At 32.6% G+C, this 27,737-nt stretch overlaps 2 protein-coding genes across 2 annotated transcripts; one reads left to right on the top strand and one right to left on the bottom strand.

The window, feature by feature from the left end:
- The first annotated feature begins 2,474 nt into the window (after window positions 1-2,474).
- Window positions 2,475-2,916, top strand: LOC125837790 (protein ELF4-LIKE 3-like). Its single transcript, XM_049516864.1, has one exon. The coding sequence runs from the start codon at window positions 2,483-2,485 to the stop codon at window positions 2,777-2,779; it is 297 nt and encodes a 98-aa protein (XP_049372821.1). The 5' UTR covers window positions 2,475-2,482; the 3' UTR covers window positions 2,780-2,916.
- An 18,722-nt stretch (window positions 2,917-21,638) lies between these two features.
- Window positions 21,639-22,652, bottom strand: LOC125837799 (uncharacterized). Its single transcript, XM_049516871.1, has one exon. The coding sequence runs from the start codon at window positions 22,650-22,652 to the stop codon at window positions 21,639-21,641; it is 1,014 nt and encodes a 337-aa protein (XP_049372828.1).
- Between the last annotated feature and the right edge of the window lie 5,085 nt (window positions 22,653-27,737).

A 27,737-nucleotide genomic window follows, 5' to 3' on the forward strand; every position in this document is an offset into this window, starting at 1 on the left:
AACGACTTTTCGGAAGGATTACCGTTTGGGAAAAGTAACGACTTTTCGGAAGAATTACCGTTACACGTGAATTTCAATTAAATTCAGTTGCGCCAAATTAATTCTGCTATTTAATTAACATTCTGAATTAATTTATAAGAGAAAGGAAATGATTTAACAAGATTGATTAAATAAATTTTGTCCAAAAATATTATCAATCAATCACTTGCCAAATCCAAATCCAAATCCGAAGCCGAAGCCGAAGCCGAGGCCGAGCGAGCACCTTCTTCTTAACCCTTTAAGAACTAAAGGAAGTGTTTCCTAATATAAGAACAACAATTTCCTTTCTTCTACCAATATGGTAAAAATGACCTTTCATTTGCACTTTTGCAATGATGACTTTTCATTTTCCCTCCAAAATTGGTTCCCCCACTTTCATTGGTTCTTCCACTTTCCATTTTCTCTTTTTATTTCCCATTCACACCTTGCTAAACCCAACAGGTAAGACCATGAAATATTATTATTTTGTAGAGGTATTATTTAATCGATAAATTAATATTTATTAATTTAAAGAGTGTCCGGCATCAAAAAATTGTTAAGGGATGGAATCTCAAAGAATTTGAAAGAACCCACTTGTGAAAACCTCTTTCATGAACTTGAGGTCATGATTAATGATCTCGGTTACCGCAATAAAATGGTCGATAATAACCTATTGGATGAGTGAAATTGATACATGCTCAGATGTCCAGAGTTAAAAACAAATTGTGGATATCATTGGAAAAACAATGTTAATGATAAAGTTGAAGATGATACAATACTTTTGGAAGCAGTTACGCGTAAGAAAACACTTGCATCTAGAACTCTTCAAATTTTTAAAGTGCAATAAGAAAAGACAACACCGAAACTTTTTTGATGCAATAAGAAAAGTTAGAGATAAGATTTAACTAGATTTAAATTTTAACAAAAAAATAGAACATAATAGAATCATATTTCACTAAATTTTCTTAGATATATTTGTACTTTTAAAGAATTATTAATTTATAATATCAATGGGATCATATATTTATACAGGAGTTTTCTAAAAATATATTATCTTATTATCTTATAAAAATTAGTAATTTTTTCCACTAGCTCAAATTGAGATCGAAGGAAATTATTATTTTAAAAAATTTATTAATTAATAAACTATTAATTTAGTGAGATTTTACTGTTGGACTAAATGGTTCCGCCTCGGCCTCTGCTCAAAAGGATACCCATATAGAGTATAGCCAAATCTGAAGTGCAAAAATTTGAGCGGTCATTTTGGGGTGGGAAGGCTTCTATATTTATAAAATATATATAATTATCATGTTTGATCCGATTATTTTGTCTAATATTTATTATTTGTTTATGTTCCGCTTTATGTATTAGAGAAACCTTGTTATTTAATTTGTCTAAAATAGAATATTATATTTAGATTTTAAAAGATATATATGTTTGTAACAAATTTTAAAGTGACAGCAAATAAATTATAATCACAAAAAATATGAAGAAATATAATTGTATTCATCAAGATTACGGGTACAATTATGTTCCTTCCTTGATTCTCCTCTCATAAGATTTATCCATGATTCGAGGGCCGTTAGTGGCGTATTTCTCGAACTAGAATGATTTAGATTTGACCTCTATATGAATATTTCATGAATTTGCGAATATTCGAGATCTTAATCTTTAAAAAACCCAAGAGTTTATGGAATATTTGAGATGTCTTTTAAGAGAATTTAGTATCTTTTATATAGACATAAACTAGACTTTAGGATTGAGTAGCCTCCAAGAATCCTAATTTGAGTTGAACACAATTTGTAGAGTCCCAGCTCAAATAAAACACATCTTGTAGAGTGCCACAAAATTTCAATGTCTACGATATAATATTATTGTTTTGAAAGTCTAAGCATAGGGCTTTATCCTAGATATCGTAGGGTACGCACTAAAAGGTTCTCTTTATGAAAATGGGATTTGCTTTATTTGACATCTCATATATTATATAAACCATGTTAGTTACATGATCCCCTTTATACTATAAGGTAGGTCAAGTCATAATTTGAAGTTGAGATGTTGTCTCATGTACATTTTGTCTTTAAATAAACAATTCAAAATACCTTATCCTCTTTTGTCTCTCTGCCTTTTCCTTTTCTTTTTTTTTATGCGGTATTTGATATTCACATTGAAGTCCGACTAAATCTAGATTCGTGCCGAAAAGTCTCACATTGATAGGTAAATGGCTCCCTAACAAAGGCGACTTCGTATCCAAAAAAAATTGAACTCGAGATCTCTTGGTTAAGAATGAAGGAGTAGTTGCCACTTCACCACAGTCCTTGTTGGTATTCTTCCTTCTCCTTAATACTATAGCCAAGTACACATATATATATCATGGCATTGCCTTTTCTTTACAACTTATATATTATATAAAAAAAAAAAAATCCAATTGTCTATTATTTCTTTCAAAGAAGAAGAAGAAGAAGAAATGGAAGGAGAAATGGATGGTAAAGTTTTTCAGACATGTCAAAAGAGTTTTGTTCAAGTTCAGAATATATTGGATCAAAATAGGCTGTTAATCAATGAGATTAATCAGAATCATGAGTCCAAAATCCCTGATAATTTGAACAGAAATGTTGGTTTAATTAGAGAACTCAACAACAATATCAGAAGAGTTGTTGACCTTTATGCACATCTTTCAGGTTCATTCAACAAATCTAATGATGTTTCATCTGAAGGAGATTCCTCTGGAAGACCTACTCACAAAAGGAATAGGCCTCTCTAAAACGTCAGAGATTGATTTGAGGTCCGATTATCATCAGACAGTTGATTGTAGTTTAGCCTCTTCCTTCCCACTGGTCAACATTCTAATAATGATATTTGTACCTTCAGATCTAATTGAAACAAGAATTTAATTTTTTTCTTTTATTTTGTCTATATATATTTCAAAATCAATTGCCTGTTGAGGGGTAATTGTTGTTGTAAACTGTACTGAGGCCAAAGATATTGATTTTCGTAAAAGGGGATAGATGTTGTAAGCTTTTTAAACTTTTTCTTTGAGGATTTGTATGTGGAGAACTTAGCAGAATCAAGGAGATGCTCTCAAATTCTCTGTAGAAAAAACAGCTTTAAATCCAGATCGTAATTTCATATCAACGTTTATTTATCATATTCTGAATAAAACTTTCGACTTCAAACTTCGATTGAAAATCTCAAATTCACTTCAATGGTAGAATTTAATTTTAAATTTTCTATAATTTAAAAGTTAGCCCCATAATTTTAGATTTTGAAACAAAAAAAAAAACTCATCTTTATTACAAAAAATAATAATTAGCCAACCCACTTTCCCCTTTTCATAAAAAAAAAACATCCTAAAGTCAGTTGGTGTTACGGCGAAGAATCTTTTGTTATAATTAATTTAGGTAGAATTGAGGGAATTTTTAATACTCTCTTTTATTCAATTTTTTAAACTGATTTTGACTTGTTATAAAATTTAAGAAAGTAAAAAAAAATTAATCTTATAATTCTTAAATATATCACGTGAAAAGTTGAAATTAAAAAGTTATAAGAAAAATATTTTTTTAATGAACAAAAAATAGAAAATAAAATAAACAAATTAAAATATAAAAGTAATTTGTACAAATTTTGAGTTTTTAAGATGATGAAAAAAAGTATAATTTCTTTGCAAAACTTATGACCAAATATAATTTCAATTTCAAATTAATATAATCCAGGTTAATAATTTCAAGTTCACGTCCAAACACTTGCTAACTCTTTTTTATTTCCCAATCACAGAGCACTACAAGATGAGAATCTAAATAAGAAATGATGTGGCTTTTTGACCAAAAAAAATTAGTAAAACTTTGCCCCATTTGTTTATGTTTATTGTTGTTCCATCCAATGAGAATATCTTGGAGAGCATTGATAGGGAAAGATATAGATAGTAAATTCTATGGATGTAAATAATTTAATTCATAAATAAATAAAAAGCAGTTTGGAAGTTAGTTTAAAGTCCAAATAAATATATGTGTGAACAAGTGACTCCTTTAAGATGCAACTTAACTTCTATGTGCTTATCCCCAACTCAAAGTTTCTTTCTAGTTACCTTTTATTTTCTTTCCTTCATCAAAGTATATCCAATAATGTATTCACAGGTTCCATAAAATTTAGTATTGAATTTTTTTTAAATATGTCGTCGAATTTTTTAAAATGATTTTGTCATGTCATCCATTAATAGTTAGGATTATTGTATCATCATCATCATCATAACATAGTCGGTTCATTCATGCTACGTACTAACTACTAACGGACCTCTACTATTACTAGAATTTGTTAACGACATTATCTTAGCTCTTCATTACTTCTCAGCCCTCACTCCCTTTCATGAGTCATTTCATTAAATTTAATATCATATTTAAATCTTTTCTCAATGGCTTATAATTAGAGTTGTCAATATGGATTGGCCCATCCCATCCGAGCTAACCATATAAGCTTTGAAATTTGACGAGTCAAGCTGGGCTAGCCCATTTTTTGTGTGGACCAGAAAATGATCGGTCCAGCCCGCAAGTACGTGAGCTACGGGCTTTGCCGGATCAACCCTCTTTTCTTAAAAGTATATTTTTTATAATTTTAAATTATAATTTAAAAATATTATCATAGATATCGACAAGACAATATTACATGGTGTTAATGTTACTACTTGTTAATCAAATACACAAAAAAATTATCTTTATAATATTTATTAAGTTTGATTTCAAGTAAAAGCATAAATAGTTAAATATAAATATTAACCTAATTGTTTTCCAATGATCATAATAAAACACAAAAAAATATGACAATATTCCATAGGTTATGGCCTATGTAGTGATTCGCTAAAAATTTTAGGGAATTTTTATTTTATGTAGTACATATTTTATAAACATAATTTGTATTTAAATTGTAATATTTCAAACTTTAAACAAATTTTGAATTTAGAGTCTTGTTATTTTTAATACTCTATTTTATTTTTATTTTTGAATTAATTTTTATTTGACCCACGGGCCGGCCCTATTTATATTTCTCAAGCCCCACAAATCGACAGACTTATTCAGGCCGGGCTAAAAAGTTGTTTTCTTAAATAGACTCCAAAAATCGTAGCCCAACCCTATCAAATCACGAGTTAGGCCATATCGGCTCATCATGTCTAGCCCATATTGATGACTCTGCTTATAACATGTGACTCTCATGAATAATGAAATTAAGGGGAAACTAAGCATATGCCCCATAAAAGCATAGTAATTACAGATTTATACCCCTTTATATTTATGCTCCCTCACTAATTACAAAAAAATGCTCCATTTCTTTGTAGTTTTAGTTATTTAACTCCTTTTTAATTCTTTTGCTTTTTATTTCTTTGATTCTTTTTTTTAAAAAAATATTTTATTATTTTTTACACCATAATTTGATTAATACCCAATGTTTATTTTATATACTTCCTTTCTTCTTTTATTTTCTTTTTTCTTATTTATTTCTTTATTCGTTTATTTTTTTCTCTACTCTTTTTAATCTCGTGTCTTTTTTTTTATGCATTTTTTTCATTTATTTTTTTCAAATTATTTTATTCTTTATTCTTACACTATAATCAAATTATACTAAAAATTTATTTTATATACTCTCTATCTTTTTTTCTCATTATTACTTTATTCGTTTATTATCTCTATTTCTTTCTTTTTCTTTTAATTTTCTCATTTTTCCTTTTTTTTTTCTCCTTTATCGGTTTCTTTTATATTTTTTCATATTTTTTGTTTTTTTTCTTTATTTTATGTTCCTTTTCTTTTCTGTTCTCCTCTTCTTCTTTTTTCTAATTATTTCTTTATTTTTAAAATATTTTTCTTCCTTTCTCATTCATTTTTTTCTCAAAGCATAATATTCTTTATTTTTTCACTACGATTTAATTTCATGTTTTTGGTCATTCTTTATTTTCTTTTATTTTTATTTTTTCATTTAGTTAATTTTCTTTCCATTTTTTCTTTCTGATTTTTTTTCATCTGATTCAGTCTGTAATGACACTTTACAATATATCTATATACTTTCATGGTATCATGGACGTATGGTTCAATACTTTACAGAGATGTCATTGTCACACCCCGAGGCTACCCCTTGACGTAAAACAGAACCTAGGATCATGAATGACCCCAAGCTAATTCTGTGTCTGGCATATATCAAGCATACAGAGAATCACTGAATAAAACATGTACTATGCGGAAGCTAAAACATGGATAACTGAAAGTGGGGAATACTCAACTAGCCTGAATGTATAAAATATACTAAGAGTTTAATAACAACCGAAAGAATGTCTGAAAAACCTCTAACTAAGTTGAGTTGCTGGGACATGGCCCTAACTAAATCTACCAATATTGAAAACTGAAAGTAAAGACTAAAATGAAAGGATGTCTATTGTCCTCAGAAAATGAGGACTCACCACTGAAGCTGCTGAATGCAGACTGAGAATCGATCTAAGCGTGATCTGGATGCTGAGTACATGAACCTACATCATGAAAAGATGTAGCGCAGAGTATGCGTTAGTATTTGAAATGTACTGAGCATGCATGATATAGATAATAAGCTGAACAAATATATATATATATATATATATATAAGCTGAATAAAGCATAACTGAGCAAGAATGTAAATACTGAAACATAACTGAAAAAGCTATGTTGAATGCAATGACCAAGTACTAATCATGAAAATAACATTATGAACTGAATGTTGAAGTATATACTGGAAACCTGGTCAAATGAACTACGAGTCTGACTGTTTGAGCTACTATTAACGTCCATAAACCACGTGAGCTAAACGTGAAGTCCGATGTATACGCCTCATCGAGAGGACCCAATATACCTTGTCAAGGATATAAAGGCATGTCTGACGTGATCACTAAATCTGATGCCCAACAGAGGGGACTTATAATCCTAAGGGGGCACGTACTTCTGGGACTATGAGGGTACGCTGAATCCTAGTCCAACTCGGTACTAATTAAGTCTACTCCCAACTGAATATGTATATGACTGAAATGTGACTAAAATACTGAATAGCTCAAAATACTGACGAACCCTAGTCCAACTCGGTACTAAGTCTACTCCCAACTGAATATGTAAATGACTGAAATGTGACTAAAATACTGAATAGCTCAAAATACTGACATGCAATCTGAGAATGTAACATTTATATACTGATAATGTGGCATTCAAAATTTGGAGCATGATTATTTGTTTAACTGACCTAGCAAGTGTAATTCATGGTGAAAAAACCCCCAAGTTAGGGAGGATGATCATGAATTGGTGTAGGATTAGGATTTGGTTATAATTCAAGTGTTAATAGGCTATTGTTTATTGATTGTTGAATATTTTTGTTGTATTAGACCAAGAACAAGACAAGGCACTTCAAAAGGGAAAATCTCAAATTTTTTTAGAGTCCCAAGAGGCTTGATTCGAGTTAGGTGATGATTGTATGTTTCTGATTTATGTATGTATGCATGTCTACTACTTTATAGTATCATTTGCACAATACATGTTAGGGAAAACGTTAAAAAGCATATGGAATAATATCATATTCATAATCTCTTATAATGGACCTGTTACGTGACTTGTGGCTTTCAAGTGGTAGTGTTCATTGTATTTGTAATTGTGCATGCTTATTTGTAATTATTGATTCTCTTGGGTACCATGTCTGGTATTTGATATCCCATGGTTGGATTAGACACCATGTCTGGTATAAACTAATGGTTGGCTCGGATACCACATCCGGTACGAAAATATCTTTATATGGTTGACTCGGGTACCACACCGGTACACTTACTAAGGATGGCTTGGGTACCACACCGGTACACTAACATATTGAGTTTGGGATTCATCATAGGACTAGGTATGTGTTTATGGTTCCATCAGTGGACTATGATTTGCATTTGTGATCATGTGGGACATGCATACATGTATTTGTTGTTTCATTATATGTGGCTGGGAGTCCATATGAATTGATAATTGTTATTTGTTGTTATGTGTTACTGTATTGTGGTAATATGTTATATTCATATCTTGGACTTATTGTGTGATCTTATTAGTACATTTTGATTTATGTACTGATACTGCACACATTCTTTTTTTTTTATTGAGTGCAGGGCATCTCTCAACAGCGGATCCAAGACCTCAGTTAAGAGACATTTGACTTCTAATCAAACGGCGAGCCATTCTTCTAGGCTGTCGTGAATTCCTTTGCTTTTCTTGTCCATCTTTTTTTACTAAAACATTCTTAGACTATTGTTTACTATGTTAAGTTTTGGGCTTGCATCTCCTTCATTTTAGACATTAGAGTTTTGATACAACGACTTTTAGTTCTTAGGGTTTATTTCCGCACAAATATTTGATTATTGGATTGACTTTATGGGAGCTCAATTCTTTAATTGTTGAATGGTTTGATCATTGATTGAGTTTATGTGGCCCCAATCTTTAGTTGTTTGAAATTGCTTTTCTTACTTCTATATAATGAACATGTTTTAAATCAATGGAGTGTTGAGTTTAGTTGGGGTTAGTTGTTGGTTCTTTCATCAGGTGATTTAGTGTGGGCGTCACCTACGACGGTCTGAATCGTGACAAAAAAAAGGAAAATAAGGAAAGATCAATTTATTTATTCTATTTTATTTTTGTGATTGAATCTTAATTTTGTTTATCGTCTTTTATGTACTGTTTTTTGTTAATTTACTTGATTTTGTATAGATATTATAAAAATATTATTGCTCTACCTGATAAATGAATAAATATTATTGTATTTTGTAATATTGAATTATATTTTGTATATATAGAAATTTTGCCTTTTAAAGCTATTCATTTTGGTGACTTCTTGCTCTAATAAGCATGCCTCTCTCCCTTTTATCAAGACACATATTCAAGACTTTTAAGTAGTAAAGATGAAAGATGTGTTCACTATTTAATTGTTATTATGAATATAAATAAATATTCTTAAAAATCAATTTTATATAAATCAAATAAAAAAAAGTGAATATTTTTCACTCCGCAACCTTCAATAAAATATGTTTTTGCAAATGCGGTTTAGGTTCGAGAACAACTACTTTTCTGAAGTATGATAATGTATTGAAAAATCATTGCCCCAAAAGCTTCAAAGTTTTTGAGTTGATTCATTAATAAAATTATGCTAAATTTCAATCATTCAAAAAGTTTATTTTTTTGGGGGTGTTTGTTCAAGAAAAACATCATTGAATAACCTGAAATTTTACATGCTTTCTAGGTGGACCCTTGAAGAATAAAATGACACCTTAATTTCATATGTGAGGAAATAGAAAACACTCGCTCAGCTCCATGTATATATTATTCTTATTAAAAATAAATATTTCTTAATATTTGTCATTTCATAAAATTAATACATAAATAATACTATTTTTTTTTTTCAAGAGTTATTAGTCTTGAAAGTATGAATTTGACCAACATAGAAAAACTAAATAATTAATTCATTTCTCATAATTAATCAAAATAAATAAATTTTTGTTCATTTATTGAAAACTTAACTTCAAGAGATCACTAAATAAAGTAGAATGATAAATTTACTTAGTTCCTTAAAAGACGTAAAATTTTAAATAGTGACATATAAATAGAAACGGAGGAAGTATGAACATAGGCGATGCACTCGAAATGACTCAACTCTTTTATGGGTGTTATTATAATTATAATATCTTACTTCATTCTTTTTATTATTTTACAAGTATTTAAACATGTAGCACATGAATCATATCTTATCTTATTCCCTTATATAAGGGGTGCATTTGTTACGAAGGAAAATGTTTTCCTAGAAAATATTTTTTTGGAAAATAAGTAGATTTTTTACTCATTTTTCTCATGTTTGGTTGGTGAATAGAAAATATTTTAGTATTTAATTTTTGAATGAGAAATATCTTTTATTTTTACTAGAGTAGAAAATAATTTTTGAAATTAAAAATATTTTTTTGGGGGTGGGGAATGGTAGGGGGCTGGCGGGGGGGGGGGGGGGTCGAGGGTATGGGTGAAAAAATAAAAATTTGAAATTGAAAATATTTTTTTAAAGTAAATTTAAATTTTTTTTGGGGGGGCGTAGGGGGGCTGGGAGGGTCGAGGGTAGGGGTGAAAAAATGAAATTTTAAAGTTGAAAATACTTTTTAAAAACAAACTTTTTTTTTTTGGGAGAGGGGGAGGGGGAGGGGGAGGTTGGGGCTTGTAGAGGGGGTGGGTAGGGGGGGATCGAGGGTAGGATGAAAAAATGAAATTTTGAAGTTGAATTTTTTTTAAAAAAAACAAACTTAATTTTTTTTTTTGGGGTTGGGGGACTAGTAGGGGGTTGGGTGGGTTGGGGGGGCTAGTCGGGAGCTGGGTGAGTGGGGGGGGGGTCGAGAATAGGGGTAAAAAAATAAATTTTTGAAGTTGAAAATATTTTTAAAAACAAACTTAAATTTTTTTAGGGGGTTGGGGGTTGGTAGAGGGGGTGGGTGGGTGGGTCGAGGGTAGATATGAAAACAATGAAATTTTAAAGTTGAAAATATTTTTTAAAAATAAACTTAATTTTTTTTTGAAGGGGGTGGGGGCTGGTAGGGGATGGGTTGGGTGGGTGGGAGGTCGATGGTAGGGGTGAAAATATGAAATTTTGAAGTTGAAAATATTTTTTAAAAATAAACTTAAATTTTTTTTTTTAAGGGGGTGGAGGGCTGGGTGAGAGGGTAGGGGGTAAAAAAAAATAAAAAAATGAAATTAGAAATTTCTTTTAAAAATGACTTTTTAATATATTTTTTTCTTAGGGGAGTGGTAGGGGGCTGGGGTGAGGGTGGGATAAAACAAATTGAAGTTAAAAACATTTTTTATAAACAAGCTTTAAAAATTTTTTTGGGGTTGGGGGTGATTGGGGGGCTAATTTGAGGGTAGAGATAAAATACATTGATTTTTCAAAAAAAAAATAATTATAATTTGAATTTGGAAGACAGTTTTGAAAAATATTTTCTTTAAATTTTGAAGGAAAGTCATTTTTCTTAAATTTAAGACAAATGAATTGTTTTGAAAAATATTTTTCAAAATATTTAGCGCAATCAAAACATGAGAAAATTGAAAAATATTTTTTAAAAAATGTTTTTCTTCATACCAAACACAACCAAAAAGGGAATTTCACCTGCCTGTTTCATCGTCTACAAGAGCCACACTTGCGCAATTTTAGCTACCTGTTTCATCCTGCACCCTGCCTTCCATGTCTTCTTTTGCCACAGTATCCATGTCTTCTTTTGCCACAGTTGTAAGACTGTTGTATTATGTGGACTTTCCAAACACTTCCGCCTCTTACTATTCCATGTCTTTTTTTGCCCTTCTCCCATTTGGATTTTCCCTAGTTTCACCGCCTCGCTGCGCTGCTTTGCCCCTTCCCATTACAGATTGTTCTGTTGGATTTCCGTAGCTTTTAAAAAACCAAATTGAAGATTCATGTGCTTGACTTCTTCGTAGTTGTGCCTACAAATTGGTTCGTTTTCGCTGAGTGCTTAGATTTGCTGTTAGTTTCCAATGGAAATCGTTGTATCGATTAGCTTCCCACAACTTTAGATGTCTGTCTGTCTACCTTATGGGTGATGAATTGAAGTTACAAATACCTCATTTTCTTTTGGTTCAACTTAAATATGTTTGAACATGATCAATTATGGCTAGATTGAATATTCCCTTAACATTGCTGAAAGTTGAAGATTTGTAAATTAAAAATACACTTTCTGCTCAATTTAAATGGGATGATACAGCTTAGATAAACAAATAGAACACTTTAGCTCACTCATCTCTCGCCTTTTTCCAGCTTCCGCCATGATCGAAGTCGGGTAATTTTATAAAAAATATTATTAATTATTATTAATTATTTTTTACTTATGACCCAAGTTTACTTGTAATTCAAATAATACCATAAATAATATTTAATAAAAAATAGATTTCGTCTGTACATTGGTTACTTGATGGACGTATCAGATTAAGTCATAACCTCTATAAATTGGTCATTCCTCCACCCATTAGGGTTCTCTACAATAATTCAATCGATGACGGTTGTAGTAACATAGAGTTAGGGTAAAGAGGTGGAAATCAATTTACGACTAACGCTTTCACTTCTCTCTGTGATTATGTCTTTCGCATCAGGTATGTGTCCTAATGATCTTTATGTAAGATTATTGTGTTCAAAATTCTGATATTATGTATTAAAGTATTTGATCTTACATATGACATCAAAGCCTGAATTGTTTGAACGGATAATCTTCGTATTTAAACTTACGTTGACATCCAAATTTTTTATTATTTGGGTGCGCATCAAACAAGGAAAATCAATGTTTCTTTTTTCTTGAGTTCATAAAAAAAGAAAATAATAAAACTCACGTATACAGAAAAATTTTCAGAAGAAAAGAATGGCTAAACTGCATCTACTTTTTTCTTTTTGTGAAAAAAAATAAAATAAAAATATATGGGTTTATTTTATTATATGCATTATAACCTATTTTTTTGTTTTTGTTTTTGTTTTACCGCATCAGAAACTTTATGCAAATTATGAAAAATAAAGGAACTTCCTTTTAATATTCGTGTATTGTTTGGACAAATATTAAATTGGGTTGGTTTAGTTATATATAGACTGACCTCCTTCAGAAGAATTAACGGTAACAATATTTAATGGTATGATTTGTCTTTTAAATAGGTGCACAAATTCTGAAAATCTTAATATTTTCATAATACAATAATTATGTTTGTTTTAGATTGTGCAATAACTTAAAGTGGTCGTTATACTAAGCAATAAATAATATGTGTACTTTGTGTAAAATAGTTTGTTAGTCATCAAAGTGGTCAAACTAGATAAATTAACGTCTACACATGTAATATTTATGATCACTTGATGCATGTATTATGTTTCTATAGTTTCTTAGTCACCAAAGTGACCAAACTAAAATGTTTAAAATTATTCACATGCACAAATTTTTATGAGATTATGTATGCATTTGTATTCATATAACTTGTTAGTCACCAAAGTGGTCAATAGTATGATTAAGAAAAACATGCATTCATAATATTGTCATTTATCTATGAAAGTTAATTAAATGCTTATATTGAAAAATAAATAGATAAATTGACTTTCACTATTGATAGAACTTAAGAATTTACCCAAATGTGAATCAATCATTCTATGAATAGTGAAAAATATGAGGTGAATTAATTTTTTAGTCAAACATATATTGTAAATCTAAAAATGTCGTATATGGTTGATTAAAAATATGCAATTACCTATTAAAGATAAAATTGACATTTAAATTATGATAGTGTGTCATAGTATCTACCCAAAGGAAAATTACGATATATTTTTATCGCTTTACTGAATTCACATTATTTTCTGATTTGTGAGCATGCATATCTATTTTGCAGTTATTCCTCTTCATTTGCATGCTTCGTCTGTTAATGTGTTCAATGGACTGAACTTCTCTGAATGACATGAACAAGTACAGTTCCACTTAGGTATGATAGATCTTGACTTGGCTCTGCTGAATGACAAACTTACTGCCATTACTGATAAGAACAGTGAGGATAAGAAGTCTTTTCATAAATCATGAGAGCGCTCTAACAAATTGAGTCTTATGTTCATGTGAATGATTGTTGCTAACAACATTAAGAGTACTATTCCACAAACAGAAAGTGCCAGGGAATATTTGAAGTTTGTGGAAGAATGTTTTCGTTCTGCTGATAAGTCTCTCGCTGGTACACTAATGGCTGAACTCACGACCATGAAGTTTGATGGGTCGTGTAGTATGCAAAATCATATCATTGAGATGACTAACATTGCAACAAGTCTTCGAACCTTTGGGATGAAAGTGGATGACACCTTCTTGGTTCAGTTCATTCTGAACTCATTGCCTCTTGAGTATGGACCATTCCAAATTAACTATAACACTATTAATGATAAGTGGAATGTTAGTGAATTGTCTAGTATGCTTACTCAAGAGGAGTCAAGACTTAAGAAATAAGGAGGTCATTCCATTAACCTCATGGGTCAAGGAGCTGGTAAATGACTTAAAGTGAATGCTAACAAGTTTAAGAAAAAGAAAGCACCTGCTAAAGCTCCACAGGATGCTCAAAAGGAACTCAAGGCTGATGTGTGTCGTTTCTGTAAAAAGGACACTATCAGAAAGATTGCCTGGAACGTAAATCTTGATTTGAAAAAAATGTAACATTTAGTGCTTTTGTATGTTTCGAATCAAATTTAGTAGAAGTTCCTAATAATACTTGGTGGCTTGATTCTGGTGCAACTACTCATGTATCCACTATGTTGCAGGGATTCACTACGATCCAAATAAGTATTTCGTGTTCATGGGAAATCGCATGAAGGATAAAATTGAAGGCATAGGGACTTATCGATTGATCTTGGAGACTGGACATCACCTTGATCTATTATAGACTCTTTAAGTTCCTTCAGTTTCTAGGAATTTGATTTCTCTTTCAAGACTTGATGTTTTTGATTTTGATTTTAAGTTTGGACATGGATGTTTCAATTTATATAAGAAAACTGTTTTTTATGGTTCTGGTGTTCTTATTGATGATTTATATAGATTGAAACTCGATAATAATTTTTTTGAATTCCTACTTACTATTCATCAAAATGTTGGAATTAAACATAGTTCACTAAATGAAAGTTCTGCTTATTTGTGGCATAAACGTTTGGGTCATGTATCCAAAGAATGATTAAAGATATTAGTAAAGAATGAAATTCTTTCGAATTTAAATTTTGCTGATCTTGATATATGTTTGGATTGCATTAAAGGAAAGCAAACCAACCATACCAAGAAAGGTGCCACAATGAGCACTCAACTTCTTGAAATTATACACACTGATATTTGCGGACCCTTTGATGTTCCATCTTTAGGTGGAGACAAATATTTTATCACCTTTATCGATGATTTTTCACGTTATGAATTTATCTATTTGTTGAAAGAAAAATCTCAAGCAGCGGACGCTCTCAAAGTTTACGTTAATGAGGTTGAAAGACAATTAGATAGAAAAGTGAAAATCATTAGGTCAGATAGAGGTGGTGAATATTATGGAAAGTATAACGAATCAGGACAATATCCATGTCCATTTGCAAAATTCCTTGAAAAACATGGCATATGTGCACAGTATACTATGCCAGGAACACCTCAACAAAATGATGTTGCAGAAAGGCGTAATCGAGCACTTATGGATATGGTTAGGAGTATGATGAGTAATTTCTCATTACCCAAATCATTGTGGATGTATGTTGTTAAAACCGTTGTATATTTATTAAACAGGATTCCTAGTAAGGCAGTTCCAAAGACCCCTTTTGAATTGTGGACGGGAAGGAAGCCTAGTTTAAGACACCTGCATGTTTGGGTTGTCAAGCGGATGCTAAAGTTTATAATCCACATGAAAAGAAATTAGATTCTCGAATGGTAAGTGGTTACTTTATTGGCTATTCAGAGAAATCTAAAGGGTATAGGTTTTATTGTCCAAATCATAGTTCGAGAATTGTTGAAGTCGGTAATGCAAAATTCATTGAGAATGGTGAAGTTAGTGAGAATGTTGAACGACAAAGTGTGGAAATCAATAAGGTAATGGTAAATATTCCATTGCCCATGAATGTACCTACTTCCACACCAATAACAAATGTTGTTTCTCTTATTGAAGAACACTTTAACAATGTTGAACAATATTTGGGTGAAACACTTCAAGAAGGAACTAACTCACAAGTATCTGACGCAAATGAACCACAAACAGTGCCATTAAGAAAATCTCAAGAGAAAGAAAATCAGCCATTTCAGATGATTATGTGATTTATTTGCAAGAGTCATATTTTGACATTGGAATTAATAAAGATCTGGTTTCATTTTCACATGCCATAGAAAGCACTGAGTCTGATAAATGGATTGATGCCATGAATGAAGAGTTAAAATCCATGAAATACAACAAAGTCTGGGATCTTCAATTACCAGAAAGTTCTAAAAGAATCGGGTGTAGATGGGTCTTCAAGACCAAACGCGATTCTAATGGTAATATTGAACGATATAAAGCCAGACTTGTTGCCAAGGGATACACCGGTCTCAAAGAAAGACTCATTAAGAATTGTTTTGGCTTTGGTAGCTCATTATGATTTAGAGTTACATCAAATGGATGTGAAACCTGCCTTTCTTAATGGAGACCTCGATGAGGTTGTTTATATGAACCAATCGGAGGATTTCAAAATTAAAGGAAAAGATCAAATGGTGCGTAAGCTAAAAAAGTCAATATATGGACTCAAACAAGTCTCACGACAATGGTATATAAAGTTTAATGATAACATAACATCTTTTGGATTTAAGGAAATTACCGTTGATCGGTGCATATACCAAAAGATCAGTGGGAGTAAGTTTATATTTTTAGTCCTGTATGTTGATGACATTTTACTTGCTGCTGATGATTTAGGCATATTGCGTGAGACGAAAGACTTTCTCTCTATGAACTTTGAAATGAAAGATATGGATGAGGCATCCTATGTGATAGGGACAGAAATATTTTGTGATAGATCACAAGGATTATTGGGACTGTCTCAAAAAGGCTATATCGAAAGAGTTCTAGAAAGATTTAACATGAACAATTGTTCAGCAGGAATAGTTCCTATTCAAAAAGGAGACAAATTTAATCTCATGCAATTCCCAAAGAATGATGTAGAACGAAAAGAAATGGAAACAATTCCTTACTCTTCAATTGTTGGAAGTTTGATGTATGTTCAAACTTGCACAAGATCGGATATTAATTTTGCGATCGGAATGCTAGGAAGATCAAAGTAACCTTGGAATTGATCACTGAAAAGCTGCAAACAAAGTTTTAAGGTACCTGAAAGGAACGAAGGATTACATGCTCATGTATAGGAGATCCAATCACTTAGAAGTGACTGGATACTCGAATTTAGATTTTGCTGGATGTGTTGACACTAGAAAGTTCACATTTGGTTACTTGTTCCTATTAGCTGAAGGAGCAATATCGTGGAAGAGTGCTAAGCAATCTGTCATTGCTATATCCACAATGGAAACAAAATTTGTGGCATGTTATGAAGCCACAATTCATGCATTATGACTGCAAAATTTCATTTCAGGACTTGGGGTTGTCGACACCATTACCAAGCCACTGAAAATTTATTGTGATAATACTGCAACAGTATTCTTCTCGAAAAACAATAAGTACTCCAAAGGTCCCAAACATATGGAATTAAATTACTTTACTGTCAAAGAAGAAGTTCAGAAACAAAGAGTGTTACTTGAGAATATTAGAACTGATCTCATGATTGCAGATCCGTTAACAAAAGACTTACAACCAAAGGCATTTAAAGAACATGTTCAAATAATGGGTCTTGGTTGTACTTATGATTGATACATTTATGATGTTTTTACACTCTGAGCTCAAATTATGTGTTTCTGATATACATTAATGAATTTCTTGTTTCTCTTAATGGTGTATACATTATTGTTTTGAGATATTACAAGATAAGTCTCTATGAGACATTATTGTGGACCGTAATGTTATATGTTTTTATAGCTTATGAACCTAGTATGATGAGTTGCTAATGTAGTAGTATATGGAAGGAAGTTTGTAGCTTAAAAATTTATGTACAACCGCCATAACTCGCATTAGTAGTTTATTATATTGTGGTATGTATGATGGACATCATAGAAGAGATTTATTATATGCGCGACTAATGTTTATGAAATATTAATGTTATATGGTCATTGGGCCAAGTGGGAGAATGTAAGAATTATTATTAATTATATTTTACTTATGGCCCAAGTTTACTTGTAACCCAAGTAATACCATAAATAATATTTAATAAGGAATAGATCTCGTCCGTACATTGGTTACTTAATGGACGTACCAGATTAAGTCATAACCTCTATAATTGATCCTCCCTCCACCCATTAGAGTTATCACGTATTCTCTACAATAATTTCATCACTGACGGTTGTGGTAACATAAAGTTAGGGTAAGGAGGTAGAAACCAATTTATGCCTAATGCTTTCACTTCTCTATATGATTTTGTCTTCCACATCAGGTATGTGTCCCTAATGATTTTTATGTAAGATTATCGTGTTCAAGATCCTGATATTATGTATTAAAATATTTGATCTAACAAATTCAGCAAAGAAAACACCTCTCTTTGTTTATTTAAATTTTTCGTGACATTCTTCCTTGAGTTTTTGCAGTATTAATGTTTCAGTACTGTGCTTATCTTTCAGGAAAGTCCAACTATTTCAAAATTCAATTCTACTTCTTCCTCCAGTGCACCTATATTTATTTTGATCAAAAGATGTTCTCTTCATTTCGTTTGCCATAACTACTGTTACCTGTAACAAAAATTGATGCTTTTTTCCCCATTTTTTTTATATGCATTGCACAAAAGATACGCAACAAATGCTTTCTATGACAGAATATAAAATACAGTATATTGCAAATGAACTGCTCCCCTAGGTATTTTTATGAAATTGGATTGGTACAACTGGATATTTGTATAACAATAACATACTCTGCGTAATCGAGGTTTGAGGCGGACGGTGTGTACGCAGCCTTATCTCTACCTTAGGAAGGTAGAGAGGCTGGACGCACATGGATCTTTCTACTTACTAATTCCATTACTAATGTAGAATATTGTTGCTGCCTAATATTCAGGAGTAACAAATTGGATGCTCAACAATCAAACAAACGTGATAAGAAATGTGCTGACAGACATACTAGACGCCGTGAGTTGTATAGATTTAGCTGAAAAGAATGCAATGTTCCAGCAGCAACAAGTGAGAGATCAAATGCTTCAAAGTTGTCCTCTCCAAGTTACAACTCCTACAATCTATCTGTCCTTCCGCTGTCAAACATCTGCTCTGCACCCAAAACAGGTTGGTGAATCAACTCTAGAATTTGTTACCCTTTAAATATTGTGCACACATAACTATTGCTCTCAGTGCCTGAATTTTTACTTGAAACTAAATGTTTCCAATATTCTGTGAAAATTTTACACAATATATATCTGCTTTCTCTATTCCCCGCTTCTGCCAAGGGAAATCCTCCTTCCATCTATGAGAAAGGTGATGTAATCTATAGGATTAATTAATTTTCATACATATATATCCTACTCCTATGTTACGTTCAAAGTTTAGTCAAAATAATTGGGCCTTTGATGTAGCCTATAAAACGACTAATTAATATTTATACATACTCTACTCCAATGTTAGGTTCAACTAAGGACCAACAAAGTACAGCTAAGACAGTCGTTACTCAAGGTACATATGTGTTAATTTCATGCATTCACTAATTAATGTTCATTACATATACCTTTCTGTGTTGTCTTTCTTGCATTCCTTACCCCTTTTAATATACCCAGCTCAGAAAACAACTGCTCTAAATATTAAACTATGTACCATTAAAAAATGTTTGAAACTGTAAATTCTCTTCTGCAAAAAAAATTCAATATGAGCCTCCTAGATTTTGTTAAGATCATTTCACAGACTGCCAATTAAGTTGCGTCATCTTTATTTAACAAATGATGAAAAATCTCAAACATACAATAATCTTTTTGGTGTAAATTATAATGATACAGACTTAGCCCAAAGAAATCGTGGTATCTACACATTCAGAGTTCAAAGTCGAATGTACCATCGAATAGATAGTTTATATTCCAGTGGCAACAAGGCAAAAAACTTGCAGCTCTATTTTTACGATGAAGAAAATGAGTTGACAAATAGAATGGCAGAGTCGATGAATCTATAGTGCAAGAGCTTATGGATATCTTACAAATTAACCCATATTCTTTTTTTGTTCGGTCTTTGATACAAATTCCTCAGTTATATGACTTTCATATTGCACTCAAATGCGACTCTAGTTTAGATCAACAACTCTATAACTTGCCTACTTCATCAGAAATTGCTGCGATATGGGTTGAAGAAAATTACAATACCGTCAGTCATGCACCACATATTCAAATTTATACTCACTCCAATAAAACACAAATAGTCAATTATTATTATGGATGTTATGACGCACTGCAGTATCCTTTGTTGTTTCCACATGTTCAAAATGGATGCCATTGCGGTATTAATTAAAAAAACTCACAGGCCGATAAATGTTCCTTCAAGATATATTGGTCAGTGTGAACAATTGTCAAGCATCAAAAATCATTGTTCTCTCGATTCATATCTTCACATGGAAGCTTAGGCTCTAGAAAAAGGTATCGTTTCTGTTCGTGAATATTATTGTTATAAAATCCAAACAGTGGCAGATCCAGGACTTAGAGTCCGTGGGTGCCAAATAGACTTATCGATTAAATTAATTTTATATTTGATTAAATTATTCGTCTTTTCGATATATATCATAAATCAATCAATAAAATATAAATAATAAGATATTACAAATCCACACTCCACACTAAAAGCATGAAGTTAACAAATTTAAAACATTCAATAATATTACTAATATTATAAATATTCATCATTCATTTACAATTGTCCTCGACGAGTTTTCATATTCTGAAAACGATCGATAATGACATAATTACTAACATTTATAAATACATCACGCTCTATGTAACACACTAGACAATCATTTAAATATTGATTACCAATACTATTCCGCACTTCATTTTTTATGTGTCTCATTGACGAAAATGCTCTCTCCACAGTTGCCGTAGCTACAGGTAATATCAAAGTCAACTTTACAAGTAAATAAACAAGTGAATAAGTCTCCGCAAGATTTGCTTCAATCAATGCCTTCGCCAAATCATGAATTTCTTGCAAGTTGGAGAACTTGGGATTACCACTTCGCATATGAATAATGAAAGTATCGAGTTGGTAGCTCAAATCTCAAATTTTTCCATCATCAAACTCACTTGGATAACACTTTACTAAAGTCATGATTTTACCTTTGTCAAAATTAGAGAAAGAATTGACCGGATTCAAGCTACCCATCCCAAGAAGCAAATCACTACTCACTACATCAAAACGGTCATTAAGCTCTTGAAGTTGCACATCAATGACAACAAAAAAGACTTCAACACACAAGTGGTGCGCATAACTAACACCCAAAGACTTACGTTTTGACTTTCCAGGAAAATAAGACTCATCCAACTTGGGAATCAAGATATCATGCACATCACAAAATGAGGAAACATCATCCAACAAAGATTCCCATCCATTTTCCCTCATATCTTGCAATCTTTTCTTTGTAATATTAAGAAACTCCACGGTATTAACAATATCTTGATCTTTTTTTTGTAAAATCTTGCTCAACTCATTTGACATTGCCAACACTTTTAACATCAAGTGAAGCACAACAATAAATTTAAATATTTTAATCTTTGTCAAAAGATACTTCTCTTGATTTCTATCACTTGATGTGGACCCTTCAAGTTCAATCACTTCAAGAACATGAACAATAGATGAGAAAATAACAATAAAGTTATCTAAAGTTTTGAAATGTGATCCCCAACGAGTATCACCTGGTCTTTGAAGCCCACATTCTTGATGTAATCCTTGGACTTTTTTAACTTCACCGGATTCAAATAATTGCTCTAACTTTTTTGTCTTGGTGATCACGAAGTAAGTCTCAACGCTTGAAAGATCCTCCAACAACATTCAACACATTACTAACATGATCAAAAATGTCTTCAACATCCAAATATTTTTTAGCAATAGCCACTAGTGTTAGTTGCAATTGATGAACAAAACAATTAATGTAATATGCCGATGGACTATCTTTCATAATCAAAGTTTTGAGCCCATTTATCTCTCCTTTCATATTACTAACTCCATCATAACCTTGTCCACATATTTTGGATGGACTTAGTGAGTGAACGGAAAGCAAAGAATAAATCGCTTTCTTCAATGAACATGTTGATGTATCACTAACATGGACAAGACCGATAAATCGTTCAACTACTTCACCATTCTTATTAACAAAACGCAAAACAAGAGTCATTTGTTCTTTGTGAGAGATGTTTTTTGACTCATCAACTAATATACCAAAGTAATCTTCATTCAAGTCCACAATTATTGCTTTCAATGTTTCTTTTGCACAAGCATTGACAATATCTTTTTGAATTATAGGACAAGTCAAAGTATCATTTTGTGGGGCATTTTCTAATATCACTTTTCCCACATCCAGATGTTTGTTCCTATGCCACCGCAAAAATCCTAGAAAGAAGCCTTGATTAATTGAAGATTCACTTTCATTGTGACCTTGGAAAGGTAATCCATATTGCAAAAGAAGTCTTGACACATCAATTGAGGCTTCCAAACGCATTCGATACTCATTTTTTAACTTTTGAGAATGCTTATGAATAACAACTTGAATTGATTGATGATGATTTGACAAATCTAGCATCTTGTTGAAACATTTGTCATGAATACTATTAACATCACCAACATGCTTACAGAATCTTTCAAGTGCCCTATTCCAACTCCTAAAACCCGTTTTTGTGTAAAACTCACTTGTACTTCCATGGAAAAAATCATCTTTGAATAAATAACAACATAGACAATAGACAGAATCTTTCTCCACGCTATACTCTAACCATTTAGAATATGGACCTTCAAACCAAATTTTACAAAATTGACGCATTCTTTTTCAATTTCAGTTGGAGGATATGAATCCATTTTAGGTTGACAAGACCCTTTTTTAATATAATGTTTCATCACTTCATCCTTTATTCGAGGGTTATAGTGAGCAATTGGTACTCTTTTTCCTGGATCGACTTCAAGTGAATCTAAATTAAGGTCATTTATAAGACTAGAAGGATTGACATTCGTACTAGAACTTGCTTGAGAATGATTAAATTTCGCAAGAAACTTCTCCATCTCAATTCACAAAACTAGAACACTTTCCTAGAAAAATTAAAATTCAATTCAACTCACAATTAATTCAAATTTAATAGGGTAAGTCATAGTTAATTCAAATTAACATGGTTCATATTACACAAACTTACAATCTATAAAAGGTTGTGGATGAATGGAGAAAAGTGAAAACAATAGCACCCAAATGTGGCTTAGCCACTGGACGGAATGCTAAGACGGGCGGAGGGCGGCGGCAGCAACGACAACAAGTGATTTGGGTTTGAAATGGGGCAATGAAAATTTTGGAGAAGTTGAAACTTGGAGGAAGAAGGGTTTGGAAATAGTTGAAGAGAAAGAGAACACTTTTATTTGTATTTAATCAAATAAAAGAAAAGTCAAAGGAGTAATAATGTATTTAATTTAATTTAAGTCAATAACAATTTTTTTATATATATATATATATATATAAAATGTGCCAGCTGTTTTTCCTTAAAAAAACGTGCTTGGAGCCTTTTTTTTTCTTAAAAAATGTCTACAACAAATTTCTCAAAAAAATAGGTACAAATGGGATTCAAACCCACAAATCAGCCTTCTAAAGTTGCCCTCCTACCGTGACACCACAACCAGTTTTGTTCTCTGGGTGGCACGCTTTATATTTATATATATACCTATGTATATATAGAGTTTCCATTGAAGTTCGGGGGTGGCGTGACACCCCCACACCCCTTCATAGATCCGCCCCTGAATCCAAATGTGAAATAATGATGAAAACAAAATATTGCACACTGGTAGATTGTTTCAGCAGTACTCAGTGGATGAATATATAAAGCTTGAAAGTCAAGAGATTAAATTTTGCTTCATTTAATCAGGATTCATATAGGACGGATGTATTACAAGGACTGCTCGATATTGTAAGACTTGGAGAACGAGATGCATCTGATGTTGGCAAGAGAAGTTTCCTTCCAAGTTCTTTCATAGGTAGACCTCAAGACATGAGACAACGATATATGGATGCTATTGCATTAGTACAACATTTTGGCAAGGCCGATTTATTTTTTTACTATGACTTGCAACCCAAGTTGGCCGGAACATATGTACGCAACAATGAGGCACATATCTAATTAGTCGAGTCTTCAGATCCAAAGTTGAAGAACTTAAACCAGACATAACCAAGCGAAATATCTTTGGCAAAGTCATCGTTTTTATGTACACTGTTGAATTTCAAAAATGAGGTTTGCCACATGCTCATTTCCTTATAATACTAGCTAATGAATACTCCCTCCGTCCCATTTTATGTGGCACTTTTCACATTTCGAGATTCAAACAAGTCTATTTTTGACCGTAAGTTTTTCATAGTTCCTTTTAAAATTTTGAATTATTAATTATTGTGACTTATAGTACTTTTTATGTAGTTTACAAATATATAAATTTCATTTCAAAAAAATTGAAGATACCATACACAAATGTCCAGTCAAAGTTAAACTGTTTGATTCTCGAAAAATGAAAAGTATCACATAAATTGGGACAGAGGGAGTACAAGTTATTGACTATTGAGGCATATGATGAAATTATTAGTGTTGAATTACCAGATATTACTACTGACAAGTGTTTACATTCGTTGGTTCTCAAACATATGATGCATGGTCATTTGAATCTGACAAATTCGTGTATGAAAAAAAGGGCTACTGCAAATTTAAATATCCAAAGGAAGTGATTCTTACCCTATTTATAAAAGACGAAATACAAGAAAAGTAGTGGAAATACGGGGACAATATTTAGATAATTCCTGGGTTGTTCCGTACAATCCTTTCCTGCTTGGTAAATTCAACTGTCACATGAATGTACAAGTGTGCTTCGATATAAAAGTTGTGAAATAATTTTATAAATACATCTGATAAAATTGCATTTTTTGTGCAAGATAGTGATACAAACAGAGAAATAGATGAAATAAAAGAATTCCAATCTGCTAGGTGGGCGTGGTGATTATTTGGTTTCTCCATCAGTAAATTGTGTCCAACTATTTGTCATCTCCAGCGAAAGACGATGCTGACAAATTTTTTTGAGATGAATAGAACTAACAAAAATGCCCAAGAGCTTAAGTTGTTATACAAAGAATTTCCAGAACACTTTGTATGGTCCGCAACAGACAAAATGTGACATTACGGAAGCAACGCTTTGCTATTGGTCACCCAACTGAAGGAGAACACTATTATTTAAGACTTGTACTGCTGAATGTGAGGGGACCCAAATCTTATGAAGACCTTCAAACTGTATGTGAGAAATATATCAAAAAAATATTATTAAATTGTGTATCTAAATTGTTACATTGAGACCATATTTATAGACACTACATTAGAATCTTTTCCAATTAGGATTCCTATTCTTATTCCTATTCCTATTCCTATTTTAAGTAGGAAATACTCATTTCTATTCTAACACTCCCCCTCAAGTTGGTGCATACAAATCATATGTACCTAGCTTGTTACAAATGTAATTAATGCGAGGACCTGTGAGGGACTTGGTGAAGATATCTGCAAGCTGATCATTTGACTTCATGAATTTTGTAACAATATCTCCTAAGAGTATCTTTTCTCTGACAAAGTGACAGTCAATCTCAATGTGCTTAGTCCTTTCATGAAACACTAGATTTGATGCGATATGAAGAGCCGCTTGATTATCACACACAAGTTCCATCTGATCAATTTTGCCAAATTTTAGTTCTCCCAGCAACTGTTTGATCCAAACTAGCTCACAAGTTGCTGTCACCATTGCTCGATATTCTGATTCGCACTAGATCGAGCAACCACATTCTGTTTCTTACTCTTCCACGACACCAAATTACCTCATACTAAAACACAATATTCGGATGTTGAGCGTATGTCAGAGGGTGATCCTGCCCAATCAACGTCTGTATATCCAATGATATGCTCATGGCCTTGATCCTCAAAGAGTAGTCCTTTACCGGGAGTTGACTTTATATATCGCAGAATACGAACAACTGCTTCCCAATGACTATTACAAGGGGAAGTCATAAATTGACTTACAACACTCACAGGAAAAGAGATGTCAGGTCTAGTCCCTGTGAGATAATTCAACTTTCCAACAAGTCGTCTATACCTTTCATGATTACTAAGTGGCTCCCCCTATCCCGGAAGGAGTTTAACATTGGGATCCATAGGAGTGTCAATAGGTCTACATCCCATCATTCATGTATCCTCAAGAATGTCTTAGGCATACTTGCGTTGAGAAATAACAATACCTGATCTGGACTAAGCAACCTCAATACCTAGAAAATACTTCAATCTGCCAAGGTCTTTAGTCTGGAAGTGCTTAAAGAGATGTTGCTTCAAATCGGTGATACCATCTTGATCATTATCGGTGATAACAATATCATCAACGTAAACAACCAAATAGATACATCGACTTGGTGCAGAATGCTGATAGAATTACTGTGTTGAACTTCCCAAACCAAGCTCGAGGAGATTGTTTCAGACCATATAGTGACCTAAGAAATCGACATACACGGCTACTAGACTCCCGCTGAGCAACAAAACTAGGTGCTTTCTCCATATAGACTTCTTCCTCAAGATTGCCATGCAGAAAATCATTCTTAATAATCTAGGACTAGGGCTGAACGTGGACGGCGATGATAAGTTAGTAGTGGTGGTACTACAACTAGAGATGTAGTAGTAACCGTAGATTCCTCAAATGTTGCCACTGGGAAAACCTGAGGTATGGGTAAGACCATAGATACATCATGTAACACCCCGTATCCGAAAATAGAGATTTCAGATTTCTGGTGTTATAGGTGGCACTCACGGACACCAACCACGGACCGTAGATGGACTCACAGTCCGTCCTACAGGTCCGTGGTTCGTGACAGAAAACTTCCCCAGAACTCAGTCAGAAAATTTGACTAAGTCCCGACTCACGGACAGACTCACGGTCCGTAGATCAGACCATGGTCCGTGGTCTGTGTCCGTGGATCAAGACTTCCCTTACCCAGCCTCTGACACAAACTACGGTCGACCAGCACGGACCGTCATTCAATCCACGGTCCATAGGTCTGACCATAGATGAGGGTCAACAGCCAGTTAGCTGAAAAATATTGATGGGTCAACTTCAGATGGTCATAACTCTTAGCACAAAATGAATTATGTGTACCATGACCTATGGTTAGATAGATAATTGAATTATCTTTCCAACGCCACCGAGTTTGCTAAATTCTGACCTTCTAGTAAAAAGTTTTCCCGTTTTAGTGAAGCCCTATCGGGCAGACTAGACCTACGGACCCAATGGACGGACCGTCGATTTATTGACGGACCGTAGGTCCATTTCGTCAGTCACTCCGACAACATTTAATTCAGGGGTCTTTTGGTCTTTTCCTATTTCGTTTAACCCCTAAGATACGTCGTTTAGACCCTCAATCATGAGGTTTTAATTAGTTTAAGCCTAGAAACATAACTAGAACCTACCTAAGTCAAATTCATTAATCAAAACTTAGAAAAATTAGAAGCAAGAGAGGAGAAAAAGGTCAAGAACAGTAGTTCAAGAACGCAGCAAGGTTCCATCAGTTCCAGCCCCGAAATCAAAAAAATTCTCTGTGGAATTCATCACCAAGTATGTGGGATTTCACTAGTGGGTTACTTTCGCCCATTAGGTCCCTAGAATTCAGTCAGATTCTTGATTCCATGATTATGAACAAACCTAGGGTTTCTAGAATTACAACAGATCATCATGAATTAGTTATTTAAATGTTCCAAATCAGATTATCATGTTATTGCTCAGTTTATCGCATGAATTTCAGAACCCTAGCTATGTATTTCTTTAGTTCTTGAATTACACATGCTAGGTCAGATATTTCAGTATTCAG

Source organism: Solanum verrucosum, unplaced genomic scaffold (assembly GCF_900185275.1).
Source record: "Solanum verrucosum unplaced genomic scaffold, falcon-dt-bn FXZP01000197.1, whole genome shotgun sequence".
Classification (NCBI taxonomy): domain Eukaryota; kingdom Viridiplantae; phylum Streptophyta; class Magnoliopsida; order Solanales; family Solanaceae; genus Solanum; species Solanum verrucosum.